We start from the raw sequence: 15,283 nt of genomic DNA, 5'->3' as shown, positions 1-15,283 counted from the left end.
GAACACATCCCGTACATTTTACTATTTATGGTATTCATTCCTATGCCTCCGTCCCTTTTTAAAAATGTATGTCCCTGGGCAGTATGACAGGATGACTTTAAGTAGAATTATGAAGATTCAGATGGTGTACCAATGAAGTTGTTAGTGCAGCAAAAATAGTTTTCTTCAGCTTTCATCCTTCAAAATAATTTAGATATTTTACACGGTATCACAGTTACTAAAACTGGATCTATGTCTGGATGCATATCAGACATCTAAATTGAAATGCTTGTAGATGTCATAAATCTTCACATCCACAATAACATGAAATATAGACCAGTAGATTTCCAAGCAAATCTGACTATTGGAGATGTACCTAGCCATCTATTCCAAAATTCTTTCTTTCAAATGAAACATAGTAAAGCTGACCCAGCATTTCTGGGTTACCTTCCTAGCATACTTCATTGGTAATCTAAACAGAGCATATATTGACAGAGTTCAATGACGGAAACCTCAGACAGTGCCAGCTATGAAGAGATGTGTTGCGCTACAGCACGCGAGCATCTTGTCTGGAGATGGCTGTCTCCGGCTTACGTGAAAATGCACACAGAGTGGATTGTAATGATCTTGTGTAGAAGGAGGAGGGAATGTTGCCTCCACACACACTGGCTCTTTAGTGTGTAGATGGAACTTGGTGCAGCTGGAGGAAATTTTCTTTGCTGTTTACTGAAATCTGTTGAACTGTTTATCTAAACAGGAATATTATGGATGAATCTTAAATTGGTACAAGTGATAATGATGCATTGTAATGATGGCGAACTGTGAGAAAGGAAGTATAAAAATAAGGAGTAGAAATATAAACTGACTCTGTGTAGGTGGTTTTAGGGTGTTTTGGTTTTGTTTTTTTTTTTTTTTTAACTTTGCTGAGTTTTTGTCTAGTTCCTTCTTGTGGTTACTTTACCATCAGAAATAATAAGTTCTTACATTCTCCCATAGATCCCTCCACATGGTGGATCATCTTCCAATGTGAATGGCGTTCCTGAATCACTCCATTGCCAGAGTCCCGAAGGTAGGACACCAATAGTTGCTAACAACTGCAAAAATTTTGTTGTAGTGGCAGTTGGGTTAGCACTTTTACACAGTTTCTGATGACTCCAAATAATGTTTTGTTCTGAGATGTTTGATACCTTGTTGACAACCTTATCTTGGAAAAATTGTAACCACATTTTCTACGTCAAGGCAGTAAAGCTAGGAAATATTTTTTTTCTTTTTTTGTCAAGTGGTAGCATATTAGTGGACCCTGCTCTTCAACAGTCACTATTAGGAATTTGAATGATTTTGAACATGACCTGCATAGTATCACCAGAAATGTCTTTGCAGCTGGATTGTAAGTGGAGCCCTCCTCAAAACAGCATATGGTACTTCAGGTAGAACCACTAGCCCATAAACTGGCCTTAGCTAAACTTAAGCTTTCAATCCTTACCTCTTTAAAGCAATGTTATATTTTTTATTATTTTTAAATTTAATTTTAGGGTCTTTTTTTTTCTTTTTAATTTAAAAATATTGAAATAAGCAGCTGTGAAACTTATTTGCATTTTAGATGTTTCATCGGCAGCTAAGGGAACCTGAAGGAATTCAGCAGACAAAACTTTTGGTTTTTTTCATGCATTTTAGAGGAGTCTTATTTCCATTTTTGCTTTGAGTACGCAAAAAGAGTAAATATTGAGACTAAGGACTTCTAATGACATTTATTACATTTAGAATATATCCGCACAAAAGCATAGTAAGATTTGACTTGTGTGTTAAAAGGTCAAGCAACTCTGATTAGTCTTGTCTTGTTCTTTCTTATATTTGAGATAAAAACAAGGGAATAAGCTGTGAAGAAAACAGCTTTAAGTTTTGTTTTGCATTTGTGGCTGTTCTGTATCTGTGGAACCCATTGGGGATATATTACATCCTGCTGACACTTCAGCTTGCATTGTTGACCTTTCTTTTTTGCAGGTGTGAATGGAAACAAGTGCTCAGGGTCATCTACCATTCTTGAGAAGTATAAAGTGGGGAAGGTAATTGGTGATGGCAATTTTGCTGTTGTAAAGGAGTGCGTAGAAAGGTGAGCAAGGAAACTGTTCAGTACTGCTGTTTATTTTACTGGATAAAGCCCATCCTATTTTCATAGAAAATGTGATGAGATGAAATCAAAGAGCAGTTGCCAAGTTATGCCTATAATTCAGGAGAGCTAGGCATAGCAAACTACACAGCTTCCCGTGTATTATATTATTGCAGCAAAGGGATATGAGAACAGCAGAGGAACATGGCTTTTTCTTCCCAAAACTAAAGGAGTTATCTAGTGAAGGCTCTTAAAGAAACCCCACAGGTCTTTAAGAAATCCCTTCACACCATAGACTGTTGTGGATGGCAGGAAATTGTGTGTGGCATCTAAACAGTCTTTGAGATACCTCCCTTCTGCCTCAGGAATTCTGCTGCTGTAGTATCCCTGCTGCCTGCTGCTTAAACGATTTTTCACAGCTTTCAGTGTACTGTGGGCAAAGTATTCTTAAAGGCATGGAGTAGGTGGCTGTGCTGCTGACTCCCTTGTGCTTGCTGCTTCTGTGAGGTAGTGCTGTGAGACTGAAATATTCTTGTGCCTGATTTTTCATCAAGCAGACAGGAGTCCTTTACAGACCTGTGCTATGTTATTGCACTTCCTCTGCAAGCTTTGTGTCACACTTTGCTGCTAGTGCAAACATAACAGATGAATTGACTGTCACTTTCTCAGTGTACTTTTTAGAATCACCTTCTGCTGTCTTCATCAATCTGAGTGTTATGTCAGCTTCTTAAATATTATGAGGAATCTCCAACCTGTATGCAAATATTGGGCAAATTCAGCAAATGTCTGTAAAAGCCATAAAAGTTAAAGAAACAGTTCGTATTATTTGATCTTCATGTGCTGGTTTTATTTAAATGAAAAGAAAGATAATTATGAATGGAAACATCTCATTCCAGTCTTAGCAGATACATAGATAAATACTTTTGCTGAGTCCTCCAAATGGGCCAAAAGCGTTGGACTGAGGCTGATCCAGAGGCCTCTTCTGCAGAAACATGTTTTCCTGGCCATTATTGCTTTTTCCTCAAGAGAATTGTTTCTTCACACTGTGTCTGGATTATTTCTCTCCATTACTGAGAATAATATTGGCAAGTGGTATGTAACACAATGTCTAATACACCCTTCTGGTTTATAGCAGCACATGACAATTGTTATTTTTAATACTTTTTTGAGAAAGTGATGTACAAGCATGCAAAGCTTATAGAGTAAGGAATTAAGACTGAGGTGGCAGCTTCTAGAGTTACTAGCTGAGTACAGTGCTGATAAAGAAAAAAAATGGCTAAATGTGATCTTGAAATGCTACAATTGCTACTCAAAATAGTTCCTGTTGCATATGCACATTTAAGATAATGTTTCTCACAGTGTTAACATCTAGACACGAAGGTCTTGATTTTTTCTTTCTTTTTTTTTTTTTCTGTTTTTCAACATGTTAAACTGTCAGACTCTGGTTCCTGACAAGCATTACCACAGTGAGCAGTGTAAATGTTCTCACTAGCATTGCTACCCTCAGGCAATGCCATGCCAACCCTTAGCTTACCTACTGCAATCCTGTTGCTATTCCCTTCTCATCAATTCTAGTTCAAAGCTCTCTCTCAATCAGGCCCCCCCATCTTACACCAGCAAAAGATGCATTATCCCTTTTGGGTCAGGTGGATCGTGTCAGGCCCCAGCATACCTTGTCTTTTGAAGGGTCCTCCATGGTTTGGAGGACCCTAAAACCCCAAAGTTTTGGCACAGGCACCAAATGAGTGATGCTTCACAGTGTTTTCCCATGTACCCTGAAACTGGCCACAGATTCTTTGTTATCTGTAAAGTGAACAATATTTATGAAAGATAACAGGATAAAAGTGTAAGATAACAGTTTATTATTTTCAGGAATATTGACTGTGCTTTTTGGAAATCTCTGAAGTTCTGCTGAAAATAGGACGAAGGCTGCTAAGTCACTTGGGTTTCAAAACCTCATCTGTGTTTTTTGGAGGGGACTGGACTAGAGAAACAACCTTCCAATTTTTTTTTTTTTGTTTGTTTGTTTTTTCAAGAAAAAAGAAAAATTAAGCTTAAAAATATAGTTTTGTATGCGATCCAATCTCTATATTTAGTGAAGCATTATTATGTGAATTTTATACAAAATAAATACACAATAGTAGTTGCTAAAAATAATGATAAGAGAGGAAATGCCAACTATAAATGCTTGTCTTTTAATTTTTATTTATTATATTTCATTTCTGACAGTGGTGTGCTTGGAAGCCTTAGTTGTGGAGCCAGCCTATTATATCAGCTGTTCTACAAAAAGAATAAGATGGTCTCTTTTGTAAAGGGTGCCTATATGTCTGTGTATAAAGACACGAGCCAACAGATGGACACTGACAGCTAGACATAAGAACACCAGAAACCTGTCAGACAATACTGGTGTATGATAGGCAGTAGTATTAGCTCACAAATTTTGTGGATGTTATCCAGGGTTTTTTCTTAGATTCTGCAGTAAAGGACATTTGCAAGAGGGATTTGAAATTGGTTGATGAATTGGCTTTGAGAATGTTAACTCCTCTTTCTACACGTCATAAGTGCTAAAGGTTTATTAAGTGGGTTTTGCTGACCAGTTGTTTGCAGGCTTTGAGATAATGCACTTAATTTAGTATAATGCATAAATTGTGATTCTGAATTACACATTGTATTCATATTAGAATTAACATCAGGTCCGTAACACGAGAGAATGGCATTTCACAGGTAGCATTTCACAGATAGCATGTAGATAACACTTCTATCTAAAAACCAGATCAGGTTGTAACTATGACAACCCCACAGATACAGCTGCACTTTCAGAGCTGAGATTTTCTACTGCATTTTTTCAATAATGGATAAATCAAATGTGAGACATTAATTCAGTTCTTTTTTTCTTTGTAAGTTACTAATTTTGAGTAGTGTATCTAATGCCAAAAGTATAGTGAAAAATAACCTGGGAGTTTAAAAACCTGCCTGACATTTGCTTTTCTAAATGCCTCCAGTGTTTTTTACCATAGATGCTAGTGGTGGTCTGATGCACACTGAAGTCTGTAGGTACTGACACAACACAAAATAGTAGCAACAGGGGTTTAAGACATTTTCTTTTTATTTTTAATCATCATTAATATAAGTAGTGCCTTTTTTGTTTTGTTTTTAAAAAATAATCATTTGTGTTGTTTTTTCTCTCATTTTCTCTCCTTCTGGAGAAATGGAGAATATTTTTATTGCTTAGATTGATGAAAGGCAAACAAGAGCTCCTTTCTGTGACAGTATTTACTGAAGAAAGAATGAAATAGAGAAGATCAAAATAAGTGCCTATTAAATTTTGTGGGATTTTAGGCTAGTCTGTAATAAACTATGAGGTTTTAGCTCTGCTGAATCCTATTGAATTTTTCTATTAGGGTAGCAATCTTTCTTCTGCTCACTTGCACATAAATGTGTATGATTTCATCTTTAAAGCCTACCAGTTGAATAAAGCTAAGCAGAAGGCTCAAGTCAAATTTTGCATGTTACGTTAAAGAAGTGACAGAGAGGTGTGCCAGGTCACAGAAGAATGAATTGCAGCTGGAGCCTGGGATTTATACAAAAAGTGAGCTGGGCTGTGGTAGTCAGGGAAACAGCAGGCGCAAATGCTGCTGAGAAAACAAAAAAATCAGGTCCTTTCTGTGAATTCTCTGTCTGCAACCTCCATGGGTCAAGGCATTCTCTTATGATGATCTATATTCTTACAGATAATGCCACAATTTGTTGACGAGTTTCTAATTAATGGTTCTCATTTTTTTCTTGCTAGATCCACAGGAAAGGAGTTTGCACTGAAGATCATAGACAAGGCTAAATGCTGTGGAAAGGTAGCGTACAAAAATTTGCATTTATAAGAAAAATAGCAGAAACAGCACTAGCAGCTGCTCATTAGTCATAAATGGTGGGTGTGTTTGTGTTTCTGGCTGTTTTCAGGATATCTGTTTAACAGAATGATAGAGTACCCAAGAAGTAAATAGTAAAAGTAGTTGAGTGTTAGTCTACTAGATAATAGAATAAAAAACAAATTTATGTCTATTTTGTGGGACTAACAAAGAAAATACTAGTATGTGTTCAGAATATATTAGAAAGATTTTGCTCTTAAAATATGAGAGAGGAAATTTGCAGCTGTATGTGTATTTATATAATGCCCATCCCTCTCTGCCTCTTATTTCTATCTTTTTATGACTGTACATGCTCCTTTTATATGCAGAACATGTATTTGGAAAGAAATTTTTACAACTGTTTCTTTCTGTTTATGTAGTTTCACCATCCTGTACAGCAAAGATCTCTTAACAGAAGTTCCTTCAACTTTCTTTTTAATTCACGCCCAAAACAAAAAAGTCCAAAATTGTTTGTCTAGCAGAACAGCATGTTACATAATCGAAGTAAATATCTGAGTGTCAGACATCACCTTCACCTCCCTCCCAAGTACAGAGATTTTTAAAAAAGGAAGAAAAACCTCAACCTACAGGCAAGAATTTAGAATGAGTGTTGGAATAGATAACAAATAAAGTACTTCTATTTTCACTGCTTTGCAATACCTTAAAAACAAAGTACTTCTATAAATCAAATGGATCATAGTTTAGTGTTAGCTAAAAGAACACTGAGGGCACAGTATTAATTAGCAATCAAATGCTGGGTTAAAGTCTGAGAGTAGTGAATATGCCATTCTCTCAAAGATGACTGAGAATGGTGGACTTTTTGATGCAAATACCTTTTTTTTTTTTTTATTTTTTTTTTTATTTTGTAAATGATTGCACTGAAATGATTCTGGAGGTAACTTTACAGCTAGGTCGGGGTTTTAATTCAAAGGTACCCTTTTTGTCTCTTATATTGTACAATTCAGAGCTCCAAATACTGAACGTGACCTTGTAGGAAGATGTAGTGAGTCTATGTGACATTCTTTGTATGGTAACGAGCTGTATAATACTGTACACTGATGCGCTATCTGCTGTGATGACTTGCTTTAAGTAGAGGTTCTCAAACAGAAATGTCTTTTCTATGCAGATTTTAAATTGTGTATTAGGTGCTAGGAGATTAGTGTTCCTGCTTCCCCATCACTTTGTCTCATATTCTCTAGGTTTATTTGAGGGGATATTTAGAAGAGAATCTTAAAAATGTATAACCACAAGAAAAAGTGCTACAATTACCATTTTGAGATTAAAATGTTGTCCTTTGGCTGTGGGAAGGGCAACCCAGTGTGTTTCACTTTAAAAGAAAACTTCAGGGTGATTAGCACAGCTTGCAACTTTAAATGTGTTTTATTACTTGTTTGAGTCAGCTGCTTAGGTATCATAAATTAGAATGGCCCAGAGATAACATATATGACAGAGTTGAGACAGATTTTCTATTTATAGTTCTCACTGCTTTAGAACAAGCAAATAAAAAAATACCAACCCCATGGATACATACTTGTCTCTTTTGAAAGGACCTGCGTCTGTATAGCTACATACAGCTGTATATGTATGTATAAGCGCAAGACTGTTGTTAGGAAGATGTTGATACCTGTTAGGTAGGCAGCAAAACTGTCCTGGAAGAATTCTAACAAAGAAAATAATTAAACTTTGCTAGACCTTACTCCTCCCTCACTCTGTTTCAGGTGCCAACATAAGCCCTGCCTTAAAAACACCCATCTGGCCCAAATATGCATGATTTGTATGTTGCGCACTGCTCTTTAGCAGTTTATCTTTGATGTTCTAAAACTTGACCCAATTGACTAATGTATTTTCCACAAGCGGCTTAAATGTTAATTATGTGATCAATTCTCTGTAAATAAATGGTATTAATGTAGACTGAAATCTATATTGCACTATCCGGGAGGAAAGTATAACAAGTTTGAGAATTACTATTTTTTTTTTACGTGACAAAATATAGCAAAAACAGTGGGGTGGTTGAAAATAACTAGCTACCTATTAGTATTTTGAGGACAGGTATTAAAACAGAAGCTCAGAAACATTTTGGAGCCATTAAAAAAAAAAAAAAAGTAGTTTATTTTAAATATTACTTATTCCTGAGCTTCATTTAAAACAATTAAGAATTTAGTCAAGTGAAACAAAGAAAGCACAGGTAAAGCTATTGTGACTTAGTTGTAATAAATTTAATATGTTTTCTGTTCTTTAGGTAGATATAGCTGTAATAAGATTCTGGGTTTTGCTTGGACTCTTCATGCTAGTTTTGAATTTGCAGGTTTCCATCCATAAAACTTAGTATGCTGTGGCTGTTCACTTCTGTATGTTGATGAGATTCAGCATTGCGTTTAACAAAATTGCTTCATGTTTATTTTTTTTCTCCAGAGCACTTTGCTTGGAGCAGACATATGTTTGTTCAAAATGACAATTGATGCTCTTTCAAACTGAATTTCAAAGGTGTGACTGTTTAACCCCTATATGCCACACCATACTTTCACAAAATGAGATGCACACATGGCATGTGGTTTCTGAGTTACACAGCCACATAAAGCTTTGGCAAAACCACAATGCATCTATAAATAATAGATCTGGAAGTAGAAGGTGAAGTAGTGTAAGATCTTCAATCACTGCCTATGCACAGTGGATCGTATCTACTTCTAGTGCTCTGCTCACAAATGCATGAAGTGCATGCTACTAATTAGTGCATTAAATATGAAAAAGTGCCAAGTCCAGTGCCATGATTTATTATCCACCAAAGTGTAAGGAAACTAGTGTTTTATGCAAGCATTGCTACTTATTTTGCAGTGAACCTAAATACAGTATCTATATTCCAATATTTATAAAGGAAAATGCAAATTGTTCTTCACGACAGGGGTATATGCTTTTCTTCGCTCTTCAGTGTTAGCCAAGCTAAGATGTTCTAGAAAACAAAATATTCTGAAACTAATTTGTTCTTGAAACCCATAACTTCCTCAGAAGTATAGGGAAGGGGAAATTAAACTCAATGTGTGCTGTTAAGCTGTTGGAGCCACAATGACTTAACTGAGCTATTACATATTTTGCAGATTGTAAATCTGAACATACATATAAAATGAACTGAAATCTGTAACGAAAGCAGTTATATTTTTTCTGTGTGTAATCCACAACTTTTTTAAAAAAATAAAGTCCTTGAAAATAAATCCTAATTAATCTGTCTTGAGTAACCTACACTAAATGAGAGGTGAAGGCTGGAGAGGCTCAAGAACATGTCAACTGTTGATGAGGGATGTCAGGTTACAATGATCTAGCTTGGGAGAGAGGGGATTCTGAACTTTATTTCACCTCATAATACCCACATAAGAATATAATCTGCATTTCCTGAATTGCTGTCATGTTCTGGGGTGATCTTTCAAAGATAATCCTATTGATTATGTATGTGAAATATGGTAAATTAAATCTGGTCAATGATGAAGTACAGTTGAGCTAAAATACAAGTTAAAATCCAGCATCTGACAATAACCCTCTACTATATAAATTAAACAGCAAAAAGGGTGCTCACTGTTCAAGTGATCAGTAGTCAGCTAATCAAAGGAAAAGTGAATTGGCAATTTCATGTCTATTCAGATAAATGTCTGTCCTCTTTTCTGAACAGGAACACCTGATTGAAAATGAAGTGTCTATTCTGCGTCGCGTGAAGCATCCAAATATCATTATGCTTATAGAGGAAATGGACACCCCAACAGAACTCTATCTTGTGATGGAGCTGGTCAAGGTAAGAGTAAGGAGAATTTTTCTTTCTAATTCTCTGTGTTGGTGTGGAATCTGAGAAGTATCTAGGAACATTAAGATCTTGGGAGACATAATCAGATAAGATTTCAGTGGCAACTTGCATTTTTAATCATGCAAATACTCTTGTCAATCAGTTATATTAATGGAATTTATGTGTCTTCAGTTGCACTTAGAATTACACAGATTTGAGGTGATTTTACTATGCGACAAGTGGGTAGTGGTTTTTATATCATGTTTACAATATGCAGGGGGTAATAGTGATATGCATTTACTGACAGAACATCTGAATTTAACTATCTTTAATTATTTGCTTTAAAGAAAAAAAATCTCTTTAATAGATTTATCTGAGTAGAAAATAGATACAATGAATAGTTTAAACTCAAGTGATTATGGTCCAGCAAAATTAAAACTCAAAAAACCTCACCTGTTTTGCTTATATCAAACATTCACTCACCTTTTTACAGTTCACCAGAAAATAGATGCTGCTTTCATACATGTACAGAGAAAACAAAATCTTCATTTTGCTGTCACCTTGTGAACCGAACACACAAGTTGCAATAAGTTTTAGTCATGCACTCTCTTGTCTGTTTTCTGTACATAGACAGCAACAGTACACATCAGCTTGATTGGCATGTCAGATACAAATAATATACATCATCATCGTCATCACTTTTTATTTGTCTAAAACATTTTTACATTCAGGAGTCCCCTCTAGAATGGTTGCCAGCCTAAGAAACCTCTAAATAAAGTCTGTAGTTGTTGAATTAATTAATTTCTGTAGTCTACCCATTTCTCTTTCTTTCTAGATGTTATTTTTATATAGTAGAGGATTTTTTGGTTTTAAGACAGTATTTTTTTAAATATATATTTTAATACACCGCCATCTTGGCACCTCTTTCCTGAATTGCTGCTTCTCTTCCACATGTATTGAAATGCTTGGAATGCCACCCACAGCTCAGACAGATCACTCCTACAGATGTATCCACAGTAACCATCATAGAGACACCCACATAAAATTTGTTGCAATGGCTGGAAATGCTGCATCAGTAACTCGCTTACATGTTGTTATGTATTCCAAGAGGAATAGGGCATCCATAATCAGAGACTGCACAAATGGCACATTTATAAATCATCTGTAGGTTCTGCACTTTGGTGTGTTGTAGAATCATACAATCATTTAGCTTGGAAAAGATCATGCTGATGTTGTTTGTCCTCTTCAGCTATATTTATTAGATATTATTTCTGCAATATCGTAGAATCACAGAATGCCTTGGGTTAGAAGGGACCTTAAGGATCATCTAGTTCCAACCTCCCTGCCACAGGCATGGACACCTTCCACTAGACCAGGTTGCTCAAACCTCCATCCAACTTGGCCTTGAACACTTCCAGGGATGGGGCATACATCTACAGAAGTATTTATAGAATATTCAATATCTACAGAAATTCCAATTTGCAGTTTATTATAATTGCTGCATATTTGTTATGTTAGGTTTTTTATTATTGGGCTAGTTTATATTACTTTAAGCTTTACTAAAAATCAGGGCTGTTGTTTTGCTACGTAAAGGTATTAATAAGATGGAGAAAAGGGAAACTCTATGCCTGTACCTGTAGGTAATATAAACAAGTGATCAAAGATAGGAAGATCAACAGAATGAAATCAAGACAGAGAAGAGCTGTGATTTGCCTAAACTTAGACACCAGGAGCCTGGAGTATAGTTGACAATACTGTAGAACACCAAAGTTGCAGTCTAGTATCTTGGTGACAAGATCATATTTCAGCAAAATAATTTTTTTGCTGTTGAACAGCCACTTGAGCATACCTTTTGTAAAGGAAGATTTTACACAGCTTTTTTATGAAATCATCATCCTTATGATTTTTCATGTAGTGATCTATTATCTTTCCATTTCTTTAGGGGGGAGATCTATTTGATGCTATCACTTCTTCTACAAAATACACAGAGCGAGATGGGAGTGCAATGGTCTACAATCTAGCCAGTGCACTCAGATATCTCCATGGTCTCAACATTGTGCACAGAGACATCAAGCCAGAAAATCTCCTGGTATGTCCCATTTATTTTCAAAGATTTTCTCTTACTTTGTTCTCGGTAATGCAAATGCTTGTATATAAATGTCAAGGAGCTGAGCAGAGAACAGCAGGAATATTAATTTAGAGTAAGCATGTATGAAACAATTCTTCTGCCACGAGATAGCAATCACCATAACCCAAGTGAGCTGTGCTCAGACCTGTCCTTATAGCTATCTTTATTTACATTTTAATTGGTTGCCATTTGGATAAGCAGGAGTGTTGTCTCATAAAACAATTAATTTTAAAGCTATATTGATGAATTATTTATTATAGCTTGCGAGTGGGAGAAAAGGTGGGCTGAGTGCCATTTCTTTGAACGATCATATGGTTAGCATCTCAAGCAAATTTTTTTTTCCTCTTTCACTGCCATAGTAGGAACATCTTTCTGATGATTTACCAGTATTCTAATCAGTAACTAACTCTATCCATACATTTGTTTTGTCCTAGTGTACGGTACTGACTACTTTTGTTTTCAGCAGAGATATAAAATGTGTTGACAAGAATTACCATGAAGTCTGCTTTGAGAACTGTTTGGACTACAGTTCACAGAATGGGAACAGCATGCTATCTTGCTTATACACAGAGGTTATATTTATGTATTAGATACTGAGTATTAGATACTATGTGTTGTACACTGAACAGGGCCATAATCTTCCCTGCTTGAGCCACTGTCATCAGGAATGCTAGCAGCTTTCATCCACACTCAGTAGGCATTTCTTAAAGCCTTCTGTGGTGTTTGTCAATCCTGTTTAATGAGGTTGCAAACAGAGTCGGAGTCGTGGCTTATCCCAGACTAGATTTTAAACTATTACAAAGATAGCATCAGAACCTGAAAATATTTTACAATTAATAGTCAATTCTTTCCCAACTAATTCCACTGACAGTGTTTAGCAATTTAAATAAGCCCTCAAATAAATTAGATTGTTTAGCCAAAGGAAGGGGGAAGAGTGTGTGCTTCGTCTAAAAATGTAGTCACAGCAACATAGCACTTCAGAGAAAGACAATGAAGGTTGAAGTCACACTATCAGTGCATCTTCAAACACAGCCAGTTCAAAGAAATTTTAAGCTCTCATTAGTGATTAAATCAGCACAAATGTCCTTTTTGCCTAGAAGCCTAAAGAGATTACTCAACAGATGCAAATCTTATTCACTGTGATTGACAGCGGCAGAATGTTAAGATAACATACTGGTATTGAATGTAAATGCAAATAATTCCCATCAATTGCTACCTATAATTTCAAGCAGTTAGTTCTACTACTAAGTTAGTAGTTAGTTTGCACAGGGTCATCCGGCCATCTGAATTGCATTCTCTTTACTAGTCATGCATTTAAAAATACAAAAAATAAGAGTAATAGCGGATACAGAGATGTTATATGAAGGAGAACAAGTGTTTCCATTAATTATATGAATTACACAGGAGAATGAAGGAAGGTGTTACTGCCTTACAGTATTTAGTTGAGTAAATCGAATTAATTCATCCATTCTGGAAATTCTGGAGTCCTACATTCTAGAAAACTAGATCCCATTGAAATCATATCAACATAAATGTTTTACTCTAAGAACAAAACTGAGATTAGTTTCTTAGGGATGTTGTTTCCTTTGCTGTAAGGAAACACTTGGGTCTGCACAGAAACCTGAACACTTGTCAGTCAGCTTTCTCACTCCCATACTGAACTTGCCTAGACTAAGTTTAGGGAAGACATTTGCCTATGAAATATTCAGTATGCAGACTAGATTTATGCTAAATTAGTCACAGATGTTAAATAAATCTGATTGTAGCTGCCAATCCCATTTTAAACTCTAGGTCGCAATCAAATGGAAGTATAGTTTTATATTTTTCTTAATATATTTAAAACTTCTCAGCATTCTCGGATTGGGATTTTTCCTCCCCCTGTAGTTGCTGAAGGCTGTATCATGGTCTGACCTAGATAGCTGGCAGACAGCTCCAATGAACACTAGCTCCAGCTGCACTATGGCAATCAATGGTCATACCATTTTTCTCTTCTTTCCCTACAGCACTGTGGAAGTTGCTTCTTTTTCCTGATTTTAATTTGTTTGGAAAATAATAGGATTTTAAAAATGCAGATGTTCTTCTCCTCATTCTGTTTTTATTTTGTTGGTTCTAGGTATGTGAATATCCAGATGGAACCAAGTCTTTGAAGCTAGGAGACTTTGGACTGGCAACTGTGGTTGAAGGACCATTATTTACTGTCTGTGGTACACCCACCTATGTGGCTCCAGAAATCATTGCAGAGACAGGGTGAGGATGACTGACAGACATAGATCTTTTAACCAGTTATTTTTGGCAGGTAGCTCCTAACTGTTGTTAGAACTAGAATGCTCTGGCAGGCTGGTCATTCATCATTTTGTAACCAAAGCACTTATGACAAAATAAGCATCATTCAGTTCCTTGAAAAGGCCGGTTTCCTCACTCATTCTGCTCCCCGGATTCATTTTTACCTCCTTGTCATCTCCCTAGGACCAGAGCTGGTGCAGTGTAGTCTTACTGGTTTGTGTTCCCTCACCTCACTGTTCAGAGCCCATTGTAGCAGCCGTGGCAGATGCTTGGGGAAAAACAAACACACTGTTCATGTTCAGAACAGAAAAATTTGTATGGGAAGAGACTTCAGAGGTCACCTAGTCTAAACCTGTTCTCAGAGCACATCTAAAGTGACCTTCTTTGGGTGACACATGCTATTTGATAACTGTTGGTTTAATTAAACCACCTCATTTTTCTGTATTTAACAGGTGGTTGCATAAATACAAAATAATTTTGTAAAATGGTAGAATTTCATAAGTCATCTTTCGGTTTAGACCTATTAGACCTCAATTCCATGCTAGCTGGCTCTTGCCATAGCTGTGACCATTCTGAATTTAGTCTTCTTAATGGAGGGAGGTTTGTTGTATTGTTTCAAGCACTGTTCAGTGCACTTGTCATATCAAGACATATTTCACAGCTGCAGTGTCAAAGGGCACCTTCATTTGCATGTTTTAGATTTTGACAAACTGAATCTCCTGGATAGAAAGGAATAGGAAAAAAGACCTCTTTTTGACCTCTAGTGTTTTAATTTCTGTGCTTTAAAAGAAAAGTGCAGTTCTTTTTTCCTGTGTTACTCACTCAAGAGACTGGAGAACTGGTATATTTCTTGTTGCTTAGCAACACATGATAACCTTACAGATAGTTACTCCGCTGTGGGGACTAAGAAAGCACATCCATGTCTTTTATCATTAGTGATTCTGGACTGGGAAACCTTCATAGTGAATTGAATCTGAGTATATTCAGAAAACCCTGGAGAGCCTTGAGGCTTGGGGGGGGGGGGGGGGGGGGAAGGAAAAATGATGTTATGGTTTTCTAAGACTGTGAGGGATGCTAAGTAAAATGGTGCTTATGTACAAAATACATTTCTACATCAG

The 15,283-nt window shown here is 36.3% G+C and overlaps 1 protein-coding gene across 5 annotated transcripts in view; it reads left to right on the top strand.

Annotated features, from left to right (window-relative positions):
* The window catches only part of DCLK2 (doublecortin like kinase 2), an 86,707-nt gene that overhangs the window by 60,039 nt on the left and 11,385 nt on the right, over nt 1-15,283 (top strand). For all 5 annotated transcript variants that reach the window (XR_003992174.1, XR_003992173.1, XM_030491552.1 and 2 more), the window contains 6 exons: nt 976-1,048; nt 1,981-2,089; nt 5,877-5,934; nt 9,647-9,766; nt 11,697-11,843; nt 13,996-14,129. Coding sequence is in view for 3 of the 5 variants with exons in the window: in XM_030491552.1 (XP_030347412.1) it covers nt 976-1,048; nt 1,981-2,089; nt 5,877-5,934; nt 9,647-9,766; nt 11,697-11,843; nt 13,996-14,129 (641 nt within the window). In the remaining 2 variants the exon portion in view is untranslated. The remainder of the gene's footprint in view (nt 1-975; nt 1,049-1,980; nt 2,090-5,876; nt 5,935-9,646; nt 9,767-11,696; nt 11,844-13,995; nt 14,130-15,283) is intronic.

This window comes from Strigops habroptila, chromosome 7 (assembly GCF_004027225.2).
Source record: "Strigops habroptila isolate Jane chromosome 7, bStrHab1.2.pri, whole genome shotgun sequence".
NCBI lineage: Eukaryota > Metazoa > Chordata > Aves > Psittaciformes > Psittacidae > Strigops > Strigops habroptila.
Note: the sequence above shows the minus strand (reverse complement) of the source record. Positions and strands in the feature narration are given on the sequence as shown.